This window comes from Micromys minutus, assembly GCF_963924665.1.
Source record: "Micromys minutus genome assembly, chromosome: 33".
NCBI classification, from domain to species: Eukaryota; Metazoa; Chordata; class Mammalia; order Rodentia; family Muridae; genus Micromys; species Micromys minutus.
The window spans coordinates 2,328,502-2,350,461 of NC_137968.1; the positions used below are offsets into that span (position 1 = coordinate 2,328,502).

General features: G+C 40.6%; 1 protein-coding gene across 1 annotated transcript in view; it reads left to right on the plus strand.

Moving 5' to 3' along the window:
• VPS13B (vacuolar protein sorting 13 homolog B) overlaps positions 1–21,960 on the plus strand; it is a 425,975-nt gene that overhangs the window by 153,621 nt on the left and 250,394 nt on the right. The window contains exons 20-22 of the mRNA XM_080909429.1: positions 2,384–2,493; positions 5,544–5,691; positions 13,336–13,463. Of these exons, the coding sequence (XP_080765555.1) occupies positions 2,384–2,493; positions 5,544–5,691; positions 13,336–13,463 (386 nt within the window). The remainder of the gene's footprint in view (positions 1–2,383; positions 2,494–5,543; positions 5,692–13,335; positions 13,464–21,960) is intronic.

Here is a 21,960-nt window from a genome sequence, read left to right on the forward strand (position 1 = left end):
ATTTCTTTTCATTCTATGTTTTGGGGCTACATCTTAAATAATATTCATATCCTAGGTAACATTTACTCCATGTTAACTGAGTAGTATATTTGCATTCGTAGCTGCTGCAGCCAGATAGTCTGTTTTATATGCAAATCCAGGTTAGAATCTCAGTCTGTGTTCTTTCCCTCTATTCCGCAGCTGTTAAGTTTGAACTGTCTTATGTTCAAATCCGCTTCGTACTTTGAATGCATTGTCAGGTGTGGCTCAGAACAAAACGAAGACTTTGTCCTGTACCACGGCAATGTCCCATAGTGTTCTATAATGCCAAAGTAGTAGACAGCTCACATTCATGATGCAAATGGGTTTTTATTTTGGCCATTGTTTTTACCTCAAAAGCAAACCACTTAGGGTAAGAAATCATTTAGCTCTAGGTTATATTATGTCACTTCTGAAACTGGGAATTTCTTTTTTGTTTTTGTTTTTGTTTTTAATTTTTAGAAATGAAACAACTAAAAAATGCTTATCCAAGGATAACAGTTTTTGAGTTCTTAAACTGAAAAAGAGCCGTGAGTTTGAAAGATGAAAAGAAATCTCTTAGAGCTGCCGTGGAGAGAAGTGTCGTTAGCAGCCATCTTCCGGGCTGTTCTGTGATGTCTGACTCTAGCAAGGAGTCAGGCAGTGATGTTTAGTGTCAGGAAATATTTGAAGTAAAGCTTAGTATTAGTAAAATAGTTAATATGAAAGATTCTTTAATTAAACAAATATGCACAGTATCATCGAATTTGTCTTCTGTTATAATGATTTTGAAAGCATAATTTAAAACATAAAATCAAAACACCATACAAATTTTAGGTTCACCAAAATTGAAAAACTTAGAGATACTATTTAATGAGGATGACTCAACATTAATTTTAGTTAATTTGGAGTACTGTTGTAATACAGCATTAATAAGTTGACAGATGGCTCCTTTAGCGAGGGCATGTGTGTTTGGACCCTCAGTACCTGGGCACAAGCCTGACGTGTAAACACAGTACTGAGTTGGCAGAGACAGTGCACCTGGGACTTGATGTTTACTCGTCTAACAGACTTGAAAGCCAGAGAAATGCCGTCTCACAAAGTGAGGTGGAGCACGACTGAGGAAGACCATGCAGGGTGCCTTCTGACCTGTACACACATGTGGGCCTATGCACACGTACAGACACACACACACACCAAGAACTATACAAAATTTTATTAGGCTCCTTTCATGACTTTATAAACCAAAACACATGCACATGGTATTTTACTCTGCACATTTAAAATTTAGGCCAGATATGGGAAATTATATATAATTCATCAATATTAAAATGCAGAACCCTTATGGTATAAAGTGAAATAATAAAAAGTCGGAGTCAAATACAAGGAAATTAACTATTAACTTTAAAGTTGCCAGAAAGCTGTTAGATTACATCTTGAGTTGATTTGGCAAAAGTAATAGCAGTAAAATTCAGACACCCAATCTCTTAGAGACAGACAGACAGACAGACAGACAGACAGACAGACAGACAGACACACACACACACACACACACACACACACACACACACACACACACACACACAGTTTCCTGTCTATGCCATTATCTATTAGGAAAAAAACATGTGCTCAAGACACATTGTCTGACTTTGAATCTAATACTAAGGAAAATGTGTGTGTGTGTGTGTGTGTGTGTGTGTGTGTGTTTGTACCTTTTGACAATGTGGCGTGTTTCCAAAGGTTGCAAATAAAGAGTTTGAAGTTGTTCATGATTTTATGTGAGCTACATTGATTCGTAGCTACCCCTCTGGTCAGGAAGAAGCTGCAGACACTTTACTCCTTCTTGTGCTTGTTTCCTGAAGCACCTGTTGACTTCTGCCACCGTTTAGTGGTAACGTTATCTTCATTGAGTTCTCAGTGACTAAGATGAACTGTAGAGTGTTTGGTATTTTAGTCAGGAAGAGAATTCACATTCAACCATGTCAGGCTGGTTCACTGGTGAAGGGTGTTCAGAACTAGGGGCTTAGGGGATACATTTCCACATAAATTAGTGTTGAATCAACATTGTATCTAAGTACTTGATTAACATTGTTAAATTCAGAGGAGAAGGAAGAAATCTATTGAAAAATACCTTATTACCATTCCTTCCATTACTCCCGGCTCCTCTTGGTTAATGAGCTCATACTTGACCACCTTCACAAGATGAACTCCACTTTCTTTTTTTTTTTTTTTTTTTTTTTTTTCTTCTGCTTAAAAATACAAAAGTGATTTGAATGACATGTATGCAAGTTTGAAGTCCTAACAGTATTTATTACTTGTTTCTTCTCTTATGGCTTGTTATTTTTTGTATAATAAATTATAATAATTTCAAAATATTTTATTTTAGGTGCTGTATTTCTTTGTAGTGTGCAAGGCCTAGCTGTTAACGTTGACCCAATATTATATTCTTGGGTCATCTACCAACCACAGAAGCGAACCAGCAGACATCTGCAGCAGGTGAGTGGCTCTGTAAGTCATGTTAACAATCAGCGTTTCCTCTGTTGTGATGAGCTCAGTGCTCATTGTGAGTGACTCGCTTTAGAAGATGCTGTGATCCCTCCTCTGCAGTGGGTTGGCGATACTGTCCTTACTGATTTTCCCTTCTTATTTTACTTCTGTGCAAGAATTTCCTTAGGCCCTCTTATGCCTCTCACAGGAGACATGTAATTTCATTCATGAGTAACTGTAGCTCAACATAGGTTGGCTGTTGAAGTGACTTTCTGCTTGCTTTTTTAAGGCAGAAGGATTCTCGACAGCAATCTTTGTGGGTTGTCCTATTTATTCTTGTTTTATTCTTACACATTTTTAGATTTATCCAATAAACCTTCTTTGAACTTTAACCCTGGTAATTTGATAGGTAGTACAAAAAAGTCTCTGATATATATATATATATATATATATTCATTTAAAACATATAAATTACAGATTATATCTATGAAGAATAGAATAGGTCACGGTAGTTTCTAGAATCATTAAATGAAATAGTGTAATTCTGGCAAACTGCTATTGTTCCCATTTGAACGGAAGGTTACTGGGGATTTTACCTATGGGAACAGTACCTGTAAATTGCATAATTTAGTTCTTACGGGGTCATATTTATGGCTTATTGTATTGTATTTATTCATTAAAAGCTATAGTTTTGAAATATTCTATTTGGGATAATTTTTTTCTGTGATAGACTAATGGTACTTAGTAGGAGAAAAATGAATCCTTCAACTATGAAAGACTAAAATATTATTCTGTGTAACCCAGGGAGCATTTTCGTTTTGTTCCTGGGGATGGAACCCATGGCCTTATCATGCTGTACAAATTCTACCACACTCACAGCTGCAGTTAGAGGTTCTTCAGTGTTTATCTCAGTTTACTTTTCATACCCCTTGCTCTTGTTTCACTCTTCATCTTTACACATAATGTAGAATATTGGACTGCCTGCTGGACACCTAGCCTACAAAACTGTTGTCCCTGAAAGCATCTCTCTCTAGAATATGAATGTGTTTGCGGCTATCAGAGAGTAGAGGTCAGTATGACATTGAGGCCAAAGGGTTACTTCTCCTAAGCAGATGACAGCAGAGAGGGATGGGCTAAGGATGGGCTAAGGGAGGCCTGTGTCGGCCTGAGCGCAGGAACCCTGTGCGCTGGAGTAAACGTCCTTCTACACAAAGCAGCAGATAGAACCCACTTCCTACAAAGGGTTTTGTTCACATCCTCAGGCCTTTGGTAGTTGAGACTTCACTCTGAAGGAAAGTGCTGTGAACAGATTACGATTTGGACTCCTGCAGTGCAGGTTAGCTAGGCTGTCGAACTTCCTACCGTGGGTTTACCTGTGTCAACCCACACTGAAGTCCAATCTGCAAAGGGGTGATTTGCTGTGTTGTTGGGTATTCTTGTTACTGTGACTTCTGTTGGCCATTGTCATTTCATCATTTTGTCTGGGATTTAGTTTTGCTTCCTTATTTTTAGAAACACTCATTTTAATCTTTATTGTGGTTATGATTGTCTGCCTGCCTGGTCATTGTCTCGGGTATATCAATGATGGGCAGAGATTGGGGGACTTATTACATTACTGATTCTTGTTTCAAAGCTCGTCTAAAACTCCATTTTCACGCCTTAATATCCTCGGTGCTGGAATTACAGGCATGTACTTCCATGCCTAAGCATTTAAAGTATTAAATATGTGTTAAATGTGATTAACATAGTATTAAGTATATTGTAATATTAGATACACAAATACTTGTTTCACACTTTCACGTTTTTTTTTCTCGTTCTCAGGATATCTTCCTATTTATCTTCCTTGTTCTGTTTGCATGATCTGTGAAAGTTCATAGTGGTTGTAGGAATCACACTGGTGACACTACAGCCGCCACATGTGCCCCTTTGTAGGAAACGGGAGGCTCACCGTGGCTCTCACCCCGGCCTCCCCAGCTGTACTTTCCTTCTCAGCTGTGGCTAAAGCCCAGTGTCTGATGATTCTTTTCCATGAAGTTCAGCACTGATCTTTTCTGCCAAAGCTCTGACAGGCTTGTATTAGCCATCCCTGGCAGTAGCTTCAGGGTACTGAATAAAGAAGAAACAGCTGCTCCACTGTCCAGCCCCACACTGCTGTGTTCAGCAGAGACTCAAAATGCTTTCCAGCTTTCTCCAGCATACAGTGGACTTCCTGCTTTCTAAATATGCTCTGATTATTACTTCACCAGATAAAATAGAATTCTCAAAATATCTCCAGAAATTATCAGCAGTCATCTCTCCTCCCTCCATAACTTAGACTTGGTCTCTCTCATTACAGTCTATGTAACCTATAGCTTTTAAGGCTTCAACACAAAACTCTTACATTTCATCTGAAAATGCTATAGGCAAAATGCTAGCAATAAATAATCTATAAGCTTTAATTGTTATTGTGGTGTAATTGCTATGTTCTTTTCTTTTGTTAAATTTTATTTTATTAAAATATAAATTAGTCTTTACTGTATGAATTATATTTACAGGGGGAAAAGTAGTTCTATTGTCTCTCAGTACCTTGGAGTGATTGTTGGTTCCAGGAACCAAAGTGTATTGCTGCTTGAGCTCCTGTGTGCACTGACAGTGATTGCACAAGTGTGTTCACACCCTGCCGTATACTTGATATCAATACCGTACCTCATGCCGAATGGACTGCAAGTGCTGGGTGGAGTTCTCCACCTTATAGTGTGGGGAATAGGGGCATGAGGAAAGAGTCCTGTGCGTTTAGTGTAGTGGCATTCTGCCTTACGTGTGCTTGGTCCACACTTGGCTGACATCACGGAGCAGGAGCTCACCTGGGCGTGCTGCTTCTGTATGCTGGGGAGGAAATCCTCTAGGACTGTTGTATAATATTTCCTGAGTATTAATTTGGTTACTTACACATGAGAGAAAGCAGGCAAAGGAAAGAGGGGTGTGGTTTTCAACACAGCTTAGATCCCAGCTTACAAACTACTGTCCCCAGAGATGTCAGCTTTGACACTTATTTCAATTTCTCGCTTTGTTTCTTTCAGCAGCCCATGGTAGCTGTACCTCTTGTCACTTCAGTTAACAGAAGGAAAGAAGACGAGCTATCCATCGGAAGTGCCCCAATGGGAAAGCAGCAGTCATATCAGGCCTCAGAGTATGCCAGCAGCCCCATAAAAACAAAAACAGTGACAGGTATGTGTCACGGACATTAGTTTACCTTACTTTTTTTAACCTGTGTTTTTATAAGAATATAATATTAATTATTAAAGGAGGAAAATAGTGAAAACATAACTTACCATCATATCAATTCATTCTATAATGATTAGTCATTATATATAAAATAAAAGACAAATAGTGCATTGATTATTTTACAATTGAAATTATTGGTGTATACTGTTGTCTTTGTCAGGATTTCTATTCTTACACAAAACATCATGACCAAGAATCAAGTTGGGGAGGAAAGGGTTTATTCAGCTTACACTTCCACATTGCTGTTCATCACCAAAGAAAGTCAGGACTGGAACCCAAGCAGGTCAGGAAGCAGGAGCTGATGCAGAGGCCATGGAGGAATGTCACTTACTGGCTTGCTTCCCCTGGCTTGCTCAGCCTGCTTTCTTTTACAACCCAGGTCTACCAGCCCAGGGATGGAAGGAGGGAGGGGTAGAGAGTTAAAGTATATTGAGAGATCGCAGGTTGAAATGGGATATAGGATATATTAAGCAGTCATGGGACTTAATATTTAATAAAAATAACATCTTCCATCGAGATAGGGATAAAAAGAATATATAATCAGTTTAGCTCTCATTCAGTCTACAGACACTTCTGTAGTCTAAGTATTGGTTCTCTTGAACTATTGTAGAGGATGTAAGAATAATTTTTTCTTTTTTTTTTAACTGGATGTTTACTTACATTTCAAATATTATCCCCTTTTCCTGTTTCCAGTCCAGAATTCCCCTATCTTATCCTCCCTCCCCCTGCCTCTATGAGTGTGCTCCCCCACCCACCCACTCCCTCCCACCTCCCCACCCTGACACTCCCCTGCACTGGGGCATCGAGCCTTCACAGGACCAAGGGCTTCTCCTCTTACTGATGCCCAGTAAGGCCATCCTCTGCTACATATGCATCTGGAGCCCTGGGTCCATCCATGTGTGCTCTAGTGGTTTAGTCTCTGGGAGCTCTGGGGGGGGTCTGGTTAGTTGATATCGTTGTTCTTCCTTAGGGGTTTCAAACCCTTTCAGCTCCTTCAGTCTTTTCTCTAACTCCTCCACTAGGGACCCTGTTCTCAGTTCAATGGTTGGCTAAGAGCATCCTCTTCTCACGGTATAAGCTCTTTGCTATTCACATTCATGGAATTCTTGCCTTCTATGAAGACAGAATATGGCATTTTACTTTCTGTTTTTTTTTTTTTTTTTTCATTAGTTTAACATGTTATTCAAAGGTTTACAAATTCATTAAGTAAGAAAAAATCATTCTAGTCTCAGGCAATGGGTTTTTTAGGACAGTTTTAAATGTGGAGACTGCCAATTTCTGTTCATGTTTCAATGGCATTGATACTTTCTAATAACTAGTTTTAATAACTTGGTTAAAAGCAAAATGAGTAACAGATCTTGTTTAGTGTCTATTGAAAGTATATCTGAGGAGGAGTTTGTCTTATCTGTCCTGTATCATGTGGCCTTTCTTGCATAATTGCTATATATCAGGAGATTAGTTGTTAATGGTGGTCACAGTCATGTTTCTAAGTAGCATAACATATGATATTATAAAATGAAAAGACAGCATAGACAGGGCCCAAAAGTATAGTTTGGTTTCTTTCTACTGATGTTTCATTTAAAACGTGAGCATTTAGCGACGCTGGAATCACACATTCTGTTGGAAGAATTACTGAACCGTGTGGGTATTATCACATGGCTCTGGGGACTGAGTATATAATCTGAAGTAGGCGAGTCACACTGGGGTCTGAAGCAAGTGCTGCCACGGAGCCATGGCTCCAGCCCATGCTTTGTTTGTCTGTTTGCTGTTTTCTTTTCCTGAGGAGGGACTCTTGCTATGTAGCTCATCTTGGCCTCGAACGTGTGATCGTCCAGTCTTGACCGTAGATTTCCTAGCGCTGGAACACAGACTTTGAAACTCAGCTGTACTATTTTGATGTTTAGCTTACAGTTTATTTAGCCAAGGAAAAGGCATTAGGACATGTTTGTTGTGTATAATTTCGAATTGCTCAGCTCTGGTTTGTATAATTTATTTCTCAGCTTTATCTGTTCCATTGTAAATTTTCTCCCAGAAGTCCATTAACTTAAGCCATTATAGAAATTATTTGAAGTATAATGTCAGTTAGCTATGAAGCTCTTCGAGAACCCATAGTGGTGTTAATATAAGTACATTGCAAGTGTCTCAATTATGGAATTCTTTAGGAATAAGTATGTTACTCTAGTTTTTATGTGAATTGGCAAGAATTCAGCAAAAATTCAAAAATTTTCATGCAGTGTTTTTTCTCCCTTTAGCAGTCAGAGTGCGATTATAGTTTCCAGATGAAATTCCGAATGTCACATAGTGATGACATATATTTTCCTGGTTGGCTCAGCATGAGATGCAGTTTTGCATGCCATGTCACGCTGACTAGCAGAATCCAAAAGCCATAATTTCCCAAGGGCCTTTGCAGGGTGATAGCATCGGATGTCGATTGTTTTCTGATGAAAAGTCTTGAGCACTGTAAGCAGTTTTGTCACATGTTTCCTAAAGCCATTAGATAGTAAAAAGCTGTTGTAAAGGTCACTTTCTCCTTTAGTTAGTCCCTATCATTGTAAACTGCAGGTAGAGCATAACTTAGGCATGGGGCATAATCAGTATGTAAAGAGTAAATCTTGTATGTTTGGACAGTAAACCCAATTCATCTCAAACTAACATCACATACCCTGATTTACTTTCATTATAAAACAGTTGTAACTATTACTAATAATATGGTACATACTTGTTTTAAGAGTTTCTTTTGCTAGAATGAAACACCATGTCTGCAGGAAAGAGTTTATTTGGTTTTCACTCCCATACTGCTGTTCTTTAGCAGGAACCTGGAGGCAGGGGCCATGGAGGGCTGCTAACTGGCTTGGTCCTTGGCCTGCTACCTTCAGGAATCACATGCAGTGGGCTGGGCCCTCCCCCATCAGCCACTAAGTAAGAAGATGCCTTAGACCTGGGTATCAAAGAGGCAGTCCTCAGTACAACTGACCCTTTTCAACTTGACACAAATTCAAACGTGTTAAAATTCCACTCTCTAAAATATTTTCTCTCTTAAACATACAAAATCTTTCAAGAGTTCAGATCTTTCAGCTGTGATCTCTAAAATCTAGATTAGATTAAGTACGTTCTTCAAGAGGGGAGACCTGGGCACAGTCACAATCTGAACCAACCAAAACCAAATTTCAGCAACATAAATAACTCACTGTGCAGGTACTTGGGACTCACTCACTGTCTCCTGGGCTCCTCCAGAGAGATTGTGTCACTTCTCCAGCCCTGCTCCCTGCAGCACACACAGCTTGTCCTTTGCGCTCTGGCTAGTCCACTCCATTCCACTACTGATGGAGTTCTTGGACGTCTCCATGGTGCTGGGGTCTCCAGCCGCCCCCATGGCCTCTTCCTGGTGCCAAGCCTCATCTTTTTTGCATGACCTCTTCACCTGGGCGTAAAGCTGCCACTGAGGCTGCACCTTTACTAAGAGCTTCTCCTGCCTCCCACAGTGCCAAGCCTTCAGCTGCTCATACCTTCCTGCGTTCAAAACCAGTACCCACTGAGCGACTCTTACTCTACCAAACTGCCAGCAAGCCGTACAACCTTTGCTTCCTCTGGAGCACAGCTTCTCTGTGTTGTCAGAAAATTATTTCCCAGAGGATTTCACCTCAGTGATACCAGTCTCCTTTTATTCCCTTCCAGTTCTTAGCTCCAGCTGACCAGCAGCAACTGTCCCAGTAACGGAAGGCTTCATGTCATTGGTGTTGGTCTCTTGGTAATGGTAGCTGACTCTTCAGCTCCAGCTGACCAAAAGGACAGAATCTCAGTTCAGAATAACAAATGGCCCTGAGAGAGTCTTCAAACCTCCCCCTGTGACTTCACAGCCCGTCCCTCCACCTTATATGCTGCTCCCAGCGTTCTCACCCATCAGGCTCAAGAACTTCCTTCCCTTTGAGCTCTCAACTCTCAACTGCTCTTCAACCCCAAAGTTCCAGACTCCTTCCTTTCACGGTCCTCAACACATGGTCAGTCTGTCACAGCAATGCCCCGCAATGCTGACACCAACTTGTTTTAGTTAGGGTTTTTGTTGCTACAAAGAAACACCATAACCAAGTAAGTTAGTGAAGAAAGGCTTTACTTGTTTTACGTTTCTCCATCCCCATCCATCATCAAAGGAAGGCAGGAGCTGATGCCGAGACCAGAGAGGTGGGATTCCTGGCTTTCCCTAGTTTGCTGAGCCGCCTTTCTTACAGAAAACAGAAAATGCCTTCCTGCTGGCTCACACAGAGCTGTCTCAATGGAGCTTCCTTCATTTCAGATTAACTTTAGCTTTTGTGTCAGTTCAGCATAAGACTGGGCAGCACACTGCCCAACAAAGATGTGTGAGAACTCTGTAAAATTGTTCACACACAGAGCATGTAAGTTCACAGTTCTTTGTGTTTTGGATATTAAAAAGAAAGGTACACTTTAAACATAGCACAGGTTATTTTTACCTAACATTACCTACCTCGAAGACCTTGGGGCAGTAATCTTTCTTCTTTTTTCCTTTGGGTCCTAATCATGTGCAAATTACTTTTAAGTCCATTCCATGGCCCAGCTGGGAGAATGCCGTAGTTCAGTTTTGCATTGAGTTTAATTCCTCGGAGCCACCGTGGTGAGAAAGGACTGTCTCCATAAAGTTACCCCATACTGTGGAACGAAGGCATCACACATACACCCATGTAAACAGATGCTAATAATAAAGTCCACCATATCCATGTGTGCGTGTGCATAACACTTCATATTAACACTCTTCTTCAACAGCTTTCTGCTTCAGTATCTTGAATGCTGCTTGAGTCTACAGTGTGTTGTGACCTGGGACAAATGTAGGATGTGTTTACTGTTTTATGTCCCCTTTCTGCTACTTGACATGTTGTTTAGAGGCTGAATCAGGTTTCCTGCCTTGGTGGCTCTTGATCCTTTGGGTTCTCTCTAAATCTAATGCTGAGTTTTTCTGTTGCCGTAGTCAGCATCTCTGGGGAGTCCTGACTGTTCCCCACGGTGCCTTCCTACACCCTGTGTCTCACACTGCGTTACCTGCTTCCTTTTTAGAGCCTGCAGGGGTTGATGGCTGTTGGTAGAGACTGGGCACCTGTGCTTTGCTTGTGCGTCTGTGTCGTAGACCATGCTCATATCCCCACTCCCCTTCTTCATTGGTGTCCTCTTTTCTTTTTCCTTTTGAACTTTCCCTCTTCTCCTTGTTTAGCACAGTCTACCATCCCTGTCCTGCCTCAAGATTTTATTCTCTGAAAATAATAGATAAGAAACCTAAGGCCTAAGTACTAGGAGTGATTTTAGGATCATACCTTGTGAATTGGAAAAGGAAGGAAGGAACAGAGGAGGGAGGGAGAGAAGGATGGAAATGAGCTAACTCAGTTCCCTCTATTCTGTGTTCAGAGGAAACTTTTGTCTAAATACGTTACTCTCCATCTGAAACTCTACCTTGGTAGAGCCTTGCTCACCACCCATGAGCTTCATGAGGCCCTGCAGGCCTGTCTTACTCAGCACAGAATTGCAGTTCCTGAACTGACTGCCCACTGATATAGTAGGCGTTCCAGAAGTAGTTGGTGGATAAACTTTATGTAGTACTCATGTGAAATTTTCATTTTCTTCCCATCCTCTTTCATTCTCGTAACATCCCAATTTTATTTGGGTTATATTTTTTGCATTTATTTCTTATCTGTATAATATTTTAAAAGACATACCATTTTATATGCTGGCAGGATGATTGCTTTCTGCTTAAAGGTGCTTGCTGCTAAGTTGGACAAGCTGATGTTCCCTCGGGAGCCACATGCTATAAGAGCGGTTGTCCTCTGTCCTCTACTTGAGCCAGGATGGCATGTCTCCTGTACACATACATGCACAAATAAACAAAAATGTGTGTGTACTAATTGGGTATCGACACCCTCAACTGTGTCGGTGATTGACACTTTATTCTAGATTTTGTAATATCTTCTTGAATAAAACAATAGTGTGAGATACTGTATAATCCCAGTGTTTAGAATGTTGCTTGTCTCAGTTATGTAATTAGAAAGCACACCCTTTTGGACAGCTTGGTGTTCCTCAGTCATGTGGTTTTATAGTGTGTGGTGAGTTTTGTTCTGTTTCAACTACTTCTTCTGCCTTGGGACTCACATATTCCCTAAGCTTGCCCTTTTCTCTCTGTCTATTAAGAAGCCTTGACTTCCCTTTTGGTGTGTTTAGTTGATCTCTGTTTGCCTACAGTGCTTTGAATACAGTGGTTAGCCCCCATAGATTCATGTGTTTAAATGTGTGGCCTCAGATTCCCAGAATTCACTTTGAGCAACGCATACTCATATATGTTTCCAATTCCACGATGTCAAGCAGAGACAGGGATTTCGCGGAGGCTCACTGGGCAGCCACTCTTGGGGACTTCCAGATCAATGACAGACCATGTCTCAAACGGGTATTTAAAAAAGGTGGCGGTGATGGTGCAAGCCTTTAGTCCCCATACTCAGGAGGTAGTCTACGAGATCAAAGACGACATGGTCTATAGAGTGAGCTCCAGAACAGCAAGCATTACAGAGAGGAAGCATGACCAGAAAAACAAGCTAGCCAGCAAGGGAGGGAGGGGGTAGAGAGAGGTGTGGGGTCAGAGTCAAAGTTAAGTAGGTAGGGAAATAGATCAGGAAAAGTTCAAGGAGCTGATGACTTGGCTTAAAATATGCTGCATAGGATTCTCAGAAAAGTAATACAATACAGAGGAAGACAGAAGTGATATAATTCTATTGTAATCTTAAAAGATTAGGAAGTATTTTTAATCTTTTACATTTACACAACCAAAATAACAAACAAAGAGACAAAGATGGGCAACCCATGAGGAATGAAACTCATGGTGGACATGTGCACACGGAAATAGACAAACTCATGTATCTATCCACATATAGACATACATAAAAAATTTTAGGACACAGATTTACATGACGACATTTTTGTTATTAAATTTCAACCCCTGTGAAAGGGTCATTTGACCCCCAAAGCAGTCCTGACCCAAAGATTACAACCACTGATCTAAATAAGTTTTATAAACTCAGTGTGCTAAAAGAACATCCTAGAGAAGAGATGGGTTAAGAACAGTCATTGGCAATGTTTTATTGCTGCAAAGAGGTTATTATAACCAAGACAACTCGTAGAGAGCAGACATTTAATGGGTGCCGGCTTACAGTTTCAGAGCATCCAGGCAGACAGGATGCTGGAGAAGGACCGAAGAGATCTACATCTGGATTCACAGGCCACAGTCTTGGCTTGAGCACAGATCTCACAACAGCCCATGGGCACACTTCCTCCAACAAGGCCTCACCTCCTACGAGTGCCTCTCTGTGTGACCAGTGACGAGAACTTTTCTGTTCACCCAGAAGCTGACCTCCTGGTCATCAGTGACTTGACCGATAGCTAAAATCAGCAAGCCCACAGAATGAGTCAAGTATTGGGCACTTATAATCTCATACAGCTGTGATAGTTTTAAGAAGCGACAGAAGCCACCTTAGAAATACTTACGGTGTGGCTTTGTGAAAGGATTTGTGCGTTTTGCTAATTAGCTGTTCCTAAATGCAGAGTCCAGACCACTGTCCGTTCCTGTGAAGGCCGTGCTGCACAGTCATGAGGAGTGCACAAGTGCTGAAGACAGAATGAAGGAGCTCATTGCAGCATTGTGGAATGCAGTGAAGAGTCTCTCACTACAGGTACATTTAAGCATCAGAAATGCTATGGTGCCACTTCCCACACCGCTCTAAAATGACAGCACACTCAGTAAGCCACAGTCTTTCTCACAGCATTGCTGGACTGCCTCCCGTCCACTGCTGCTGTGCTTCCCGTAGGCTGCATTAACACTGGTTTTTACAGCATTATTCAAAAGGTTTATGATTATGTGTATGTTTGTGAATACTAAATTTTAATACAATTTATTTTACTTTTTAGTGCACATAACTCAAGGTGTCAGCCTACAGTGTTTTGGAGTTGGCATTTTTGTTTGAGCAAGTTTGGCACTATAAAATATAATAAGAAAAACATAGTTTTTTTTTTACATTTCATACATAATAGAACTTAGTAATATCTTTTGGATTTTTGTTTATACCTTGCTATAAAAAATTACTTTCTTTTGATACTTAGAATCTTTCTGTCTATGAAGTACATGTCCTTTTTTCTTTTGCTCTGTTACTAAATTTTTTAGTATAGGTTTATTTTTTCTAGTATAAGTGTTAACAGAATTCCAGAAAATGAGTTTATAAAGTGCACATATGCGTGTGCACACATGAGCACGTGAACACACAGTGACTTGATGTGAAACATCTTATGTGGAACTCCTTGAGAGATTGAAAAACTCTGTCTCAAAAAGGCATGAAGTATGTCAGGGCGAGAATTAGGGGCATTCGCTGCCTTGTTCTGATGAACGCAGAAGCCAAGCTGCTTGGTGCTCTGTCCCTTTGACAGAGTATCTGAGAAAGGAAGACTGCTTTTGTTTGTTCCTTCAGAAGTCTGAGCTGTTTCTTAGGAGGAGAGGGTCTGCTTGGCCTGCTCTATGGCCTGTGGGCATGGCCGAGCACTGACGGATGGCAAATGGGTGTGGCCGAGCAGAGGCCCCGCCTGCTCACTTCTTCCAGCTCAGACTCATCTTCTAGATAACCAGTTGGGGTCTCATCAGTGTTGATGGAAGTCCAGGAAGTGTTGAGTTTCCACAAGTCGTGGTCAGTTGACATGTTAACCTGGCCTTCCTATTGCTTTTCAGTGCTGTGAAGTTTACCATTGCCGTGTAAGGTAATTTCCAAGTTTACCCGTCTCGTAGTAATTGTGACTGTTGTATAATGATTCAGTGCTCTTACTGGCTTTACTAAATCTCATTTCACTGCCAGTTATTCGTAAGTGCACATAATGGCAGCTGTCTTAGGTTTTCCTGCCCTGAACTGACACCGTGAGCAAGGCAGGTCTTAGGAACACCATCCAGGCAGGCATGGTGCAGGCAGAGCTGAGAGCTGTACGTCTTCATCCGAAGGCTGCTAGCAGAACACTGGATTGCAGCAGCTAGGATGAGGGTATTAACGCCACACTCTCAGTGACACACCTACTCCAACAGGGCCACTCCTAATTGTCCCACGTCCTGGGCGGAGCATATGCAGGCCAGAACAGTAACCCTTATTCCTTCCTTTGTTTTATGTGAAGTTAGATAAAATTCACATCACATAAAGTTTGTCACTCTCACCCTTTGAAATGCACCATGTATTTTATGGTTCCTGATTTTGAGTAAGTATATTGGATATTAATTTGCATATGAGTATTTCATTTCATAAATTGCCTTGCCTCTTACTGTCAGGTTTTCTTTGCTGTACCCCAGTCCTGGTCTCGTATTTAAACATTTTTAGCTCTTACTATATCATGTAAGTTTTAGGGAAAAAATATATTCTGATTAAGTAATTTCAATCTAAGTTAAAATATTGTTTGTAAAAAGAGCATTTTTCCCCTAAGATGCTATTTCTGATCAAATGTAAAACAGTAAACTCTGAACCTGTCCTCAGATAAAAACTGAACATCATAACTTTAAAACAGTCAAAAGATTATTTTTTGTAAGACTTTGGAAACGTTATTATGTTTGGGACCAAAGCTGTTATTTGTTAAGACCATGTTATTCCACACTTATGGTAGAAAAACGTGTGCAGTATAAAGGCACCAGCAATGTTTGGTATATTCTGTTTATTTGTTAGTAGCAAAGTGAGACTTTCACACATCCTTATAATTGTTATTCTGTAATAGTGCATATCGGTCTAGACAGTTTCTTTTGAGTATCTTCTAACAGATTATATTAGGTTCATTTATTCTTTGACATTCTTCTTTATCTGAAAACCACGAGGTTTTTGAAAATTTCAGTGTTACTCAGCAAGCACATCATTAACAATGGCCCAACGCTATGAAAAGTCTGAGGTCTTCAGCTCCTTCCTCAGGGACTTAAAGATCTTGTCATTCGGGTCTTTCACTTGCTCGGTTAGGGGGACAGCAGGATATTTTATATTACTTGTAGCTCCTGTGAAGGGTGTTTTTTCCTCTAATTCCTATCATGCAAATAATCATTTGTCTAAAGGAAGGCTACTGATTTCTTTAAGTTAATTTTATATCTAGCCACAAAAATTGAGATGCTCTGGCCTGGAAAGCATTGTCTTCGTTGTTGCTTAGCTCAGCCGTTTTGCTCATGTATATTTGAGTTTCAGATTGTTATCCTACATCTTTCCAAGTGCTACTCTGCCATTATGTATAGAAGAACTACTTCTGTGTTGTTTGATGAACCTGTCAATCAAACTATCTCAAGGAAAGCACTGTGAGCCAGTTACGCTGGGGCAATTGAACTGTCTCCTGGGAACGTAACCGGGGGTGAGATAAGAGCAGCTCCTGGTGTCTAGAGAACTCCTTGACTCATCTTCAGTATCAGGTGGACATTTCCAGATAGACAGATGAAGGTCCAGTACATTAGGTACAAAAACATGTTTCGTAACACTTAACACTACCAGTTTTATGTAGAGGTTTACCTTCCTATTTATAGGCACTAATAGAGTCACAGCCATTTCATTATAGCTTCTTAGCAAGGAGAAGTCTGAAATCTAACTCTAGAAATTTAACAACCACCCCCATCAAGAGTGACTGGGAAAAGTATGGAAGATATTCAAGGTTTGCCCTTAAGATTTTGTTTCATTTCTATTTGAAGCTTAAACTTGGGTATATTTAGATGCCATATGCAAAATATTTCCACCACACTGTGCTGCCTGGTTTTGTGACATTTTGACACAAGCCAGAATCATTTGGGAAGATGGAACTTCAGTCGAGAAAATGCTCTCACCAGGTTGGCCTGTGGGCTAGCCTCTGATACATCCTCTTGATAGGTTATTGATGTGGGAGGGCCCAGCTTACTAGGGAGCTGTAAGAAAGCCCAAATGAGCAAGGCAGTAGCCAGCAGTCTTCCGTGGCCTCTGTCTCAGCTCCTACCTCTAGACTGCAGCCTTGACTTCCAGCCCTACATCCTCTCAGTGGTTAACAGTGACTGGGAAAGGTGAGCCGAAGTAAACCCTTTCCTCCATAAGTTGCCTTTGGCCATGGTACTTCATCACATCAGTGGAGACCCCAAATTAGAAAGAACGATAATAACATAAACAAGAAATGAAGTTGGTTATGGTTTGTGTCTTTGCTCTGTTATAGCAAATACACAGGTAAACAGCCAGAGCTTAAAGAGTGTGGACCAAAAACTTGAAGTCATAGTTTTGCAAATAACAGACATTTAGTGTTTATTTGTGGGGGGTTTGGAAAATGTTTATTTGATAACATGATACATCTGTCAATGTTCTATTTACCTTTTATGAGGAAAATGAATATCACATGTACCAAAGTTGCCTTTGAACTTATCTGACCATTAAGTCAGTTTTATTAATTGTCCTAATAAATTCCTTGTGTAGAACAAAACAGTAAACAGCATAAATGAAGAAATGATTTTAATTTTTAGTTGCAAAAGCCCTCATTTACTTACTTAACAGTTTATTGAATCTCCAGTGCATGCTAGGAACTGGGTTCCATGCAGGAGCACAAATGAAGTAGGAACAGTGCTGACTCAGGTAATGTTCGCGTCAGGGTTTGTACTATCGAGGTATTCGCTGAAATTACAACGTCATTCACTCGTTCATTGGTTTCAAGTCCAGAGAGTCTCATGGCAGTGAGCCCTCCACCACAGCGCTTTCTCCGTCTTCACTGCAGTCTTTCTCCAGGCAGGCCTATTTCTCTTGTCTCTGTGTCCCTGGAGTCTCAGTTCAGATCCTTGCCGGTGTGAAAGAGCACACAGATGAGAACACAGGACGGGCAAAGTACAGTGTCAGCCTGGGTTTTCCCCTTTAATTGGATTTCTTAAAAAGAATTTTATTTATTTATTTAAGTGAGTGCACTGTTGCTGTCTTCAGAAACACCAGAAGAGGGCATCAGATCCCATTACAGATGGTTGTGAACCACCATGTGGTTGCTGGGAATTGAACTCAGGACCTCTGGAAGAGCAGTCAGTGCTCTAACCGCTGAGCCATCTCTCCAACCCTAAAATTGTTTTGTTTTTCTTTTTATTATTGGATATTTTCTTTACTTACATTTCAAATGTCATTCTCTTTCCTGGTTTCCCCCTCTGGAAGCGTCCTATCCCCATCCCCCTCCCCCTGCCTCTATGAGGGTTCTCCTGCCTCTGGACTCCCTCCCGTCTCCCTACCTGGCATTCTCCAACACTGGGGCATCAGCCTTCCCAGGGCCAAGGGCCTCTCCTCTCATTGATACCTCATAAGGCCATCCTCTGCTGCATGTGCAGCTGGAGCCATTGCTGTTGGTTTAGCCTCTGGAGCTCTGGGAGGTCTGGTTAGGTGATATTGTTGTTCTTCCTGTGGGATTAAAAACTCCTTCTGCTCCTTCAGTCCTTTTTCTAGTTCCTCCACTGTGACCCAGTTCTCAGTCAATGATTGATTGACAGCATCCTCCTCTGTATTGGTCAGGCTCTGGCAGAGCCTCTCAGGACACCGCTGTATCGGGCTCCTTTCAACATGCACTTCTTGGCTTCCACAATATGGTCTGGGTTTGGTGGCTGTATATGGGATGGATCCCCAGTTGGGGTAGTCTCTGGATGGCTTTTCCTTCAGTCTCTTCACCACACTTTGTCTCCATATTTCTTCCTGTGAATATTTTGTCTCCCCTTCTAAGAATGGCTGAAGCATCCGTACTTTGGTCTTCCTTCTTCTTGAGCTTCATGTGGTCTGTGAATTGTATCTTGGGTATTCATAGCTTTTGGGCTAATATCCACTTATCACTGAGTGAATATCACGTGTATTCTGTGAGTGGGTTATCTCACTCAGCATGATATTTTCTAGTTCCATCCATTTGCTTAAGAATTTCATGAAGTCATCTTTTTTAATAGCTGAGTAGTACTGAAATTGCTTCTTAATGAATAAAGTATATTTACATGGAGAATATCTCATTCTTCAGTATTTTTAAATAAGTACAATTATTCCTAATGTTTTATTTCAAGTGTGGGTAACATATTATTTGGACCTAAGAGGCAGCTGTCTCTGTAAAAGCATCTCGTACAGCATTAGAAAGGATTAAATATGAAATATTTCATGAGATAGCAAGGGCCTAGCTAAGATTTTCCAGATGAATGTGTAAGTACTTCTCTTTAAATGAGTTGCCCTCATACTTACCCAGCAAACAAATCACAGAAACCAGTTCATTGTTTCCTGGTTTCCTCATGCACTGTATCCCGATTCCATGTTTCTTTCTGTCCACTCCTAGTCCCATTAGACAACCATGGGCGTCTGGGTTTGGAATCTCACCCACTGGAACTCAAGGCATGGGCCTTTTTCAGTGGCACACTAACTGGAAGTTTAAGAAAAAGCATACATCACAATAACTTCCTTTGCTAAAATCCGAATAGCAAACCTTTACTTTCTTGGTTTATCCTCTATCTGACACCTCAGCACATAGCCTGTGACCTAGTAGGAATCTAATAGAGGTGGCTCTGCTTTAAGAATTCATAATAATTCCCTACTTTCACCATGAATGTGTTCAATGTTGGCAAAAGATCTTGTTGCTACCAAAACTGAAACAAGATCCTTGAAACAGAAAAGATGTTGCCATGGAAAAGTGGAGTCACACAGTGCAGCTGCGGTGCATTAATGAGTAAGGCGTTTCTCAAGAGCATCTGTGTTTGCTGCGGTGCAGAGGGTCCCAACCAGGTGGTTTCCATGAACAAAATCTGACCCCCGGATTCAGGATGTCTTACTGGCAGATTACTTCATTTTTCTTCCCTTGAATTGTCGGGTCTTTACACTACTGCAGAATTTACAGCTGCACACTTATGCCCAATAATATAAATCACTCACCATTTTACATTAAACCACATTTAAAAGTTATTCTAATCCTGTAGAAAAGATCCGTGTCATAGCCTCTGTGTAGAATACATTGTATTTCCATAATAATTCTGAGAAAACTCATCTTTCAGAGTTTTTAACCTGACTCATACATGTGTATACTACTGATTATATATGTGCATTATTCAGTTCCCATGCTATGAAGTAAATGATTTTCAAGTCAGTAGGGTGGGATGTTTTATGATTTTGGAGGTCACAGTGCAATTAAAATTTTACTTCTAAGGCTGACTTTGTGTATGGTCATGTGTTTTAGCACATTAAACTGATGAGCTCACAATGTTGAGAGCGTTTTTAACATAATTTCTACCTGAAATGTCAATATTTTTTTATATTTTGGTCTCTTAACCTGAATTAGGAAGGAAAGCTCACTTAGGTCTGCCATTGTAACTTGTACAATTAAACCTCATTAATGCATTATGTTAAACATTTAAAACATGTAAGACTATTTAGACTTGTGTCTCTGTGAAGAAGGCTGTGATCTTGATTTGATTATAAACTATTTAACTCTGGCCTCCATCCTCGTGAAGGCTGCCAGGTAAGGCTGTGGAGCTGGTAAGAGTCAGTCGACACATCACATGCGTTTGTCTTTGCAGAAGGTCATGTGCCATTTTCCATCACTGAATTCAGTACTCTATACCCAGAGACGCGAGGCCAATACAAACAGGGCTGTTTATTTGTATGCCAATGAATATGTGTTGTACCCAGGAAGTCTAAGTGGAATTCCATGTTCTCACTAGAACCACATTAACCTGAAAGGGGATGTTACTTCACTGTCGGTTATAAAGCACATTCTCCTTGCTGACACAGTTACCCAAAGTATCCATAAACTTACTAAGCTCCACGTTTTATCATACCTTCAAATCACATCTTTGTTGTGCAATTTTAATAGAATACTATTAAGTAATTTATATTTGCTTAAAAAGATAATTTAAGTATGTTAGAATTTGAGGCATTATTATAACCATAAATGAAATATTATTTTGTAAGGGTCAACTATAACTAATAGAACTTAATCTTCACTGGTTCTGAATTATTTTAAAGAAGCTGACATCATTGACTTTTGCCTTTGGGCATATTTGGCTTTAATGCGCTATATTTTGAGTTAAGTAAGTGTTCTCAATTTTTAAGGGAAACTGAACATTTTATGTATTAATTACAACTTACATAACAAGTTGAAGACTAAAATGAGACAAAGCATTTGATTTCTGAGACTTTCATATTGTCATGTGTAATGCGTATGGTGTGTGTGTGTGTGTGTGTGTGTGTGTGTGTGTGTGTGTGTGTGTGTACGTACGTACATATATACACATGTATATGGCCTCAGAGTATATACACAAAGTTTGATACATAGACATTCTTTTAATGATTGTTTAGAGCTATGAACTGATTGTTTTAAGTATGTATTCATCTATTTTAGTTTCTAATTTTTAAATACATGGCAAGAATATGCATAGAAATAGCATTATTAAAAATAAAAAGTCACCAGGCAGTGGTGGGGCTGCCTTTAATCCCAGCACTTGGGAGGCAGAGGCAGGGGGATCTCTGTGAGTTTGAGGCCAGCCTAACCTGAGTGAGTTCCAGGACCACCAAGGTTACACAGAGAAGCCCGTCTCCAAACCAAACAAACAAAGAGTTGGTAGCCTTATCTGACTGCTGCTAGCCTCCTCGAATGACCTGGACAAGCAGGAAGTCTGTCTTCAGTAGTTCCCAGCACATGTCACGAGTCCTGAGGATAAGTGTCAAAGAGCAGCTGCGTTTTTGGTCTCATGTCACTGGGTGCTTAGATCAGGTTCATAGCTTGAAGCAATGCATTTCTGTATTAGTCAGGGTTCTCTGAGTCACAGACCTTATGGTAGTCTCTATATACTAAGGGAATTTGTTTGTGACTTACAGTCTGTAGTCCAAGTCCCCAACAATGGTCGGCAGCAGCTGTGAAGTCTAAGGATCTAGCAGATGCTCAGTTCCACAAGGCAAGCAGGGGAAGAGAGCCAGCCTTCCTTCTTCAATGTCCTTGTATAGCTCTCACACAGGTGTGCCCCAGATTGAAGGTGTGTCCCACCACCCCTGGATCTGGGACTTCTTTGTCCCAGATGACCTTGAGCTCAGAGATCTCCTTCCCTTAGTCTCCTGGGATTCACAGCCACTGTGCCTCAAGATCAGGATCACAGGTGGGCCTCTCAATTTTGGATTGTGGTTCATTCCAGATATGGTCAAGTTGATAACCAGGAATAGCCAGTACAATTTTCAATTGTCA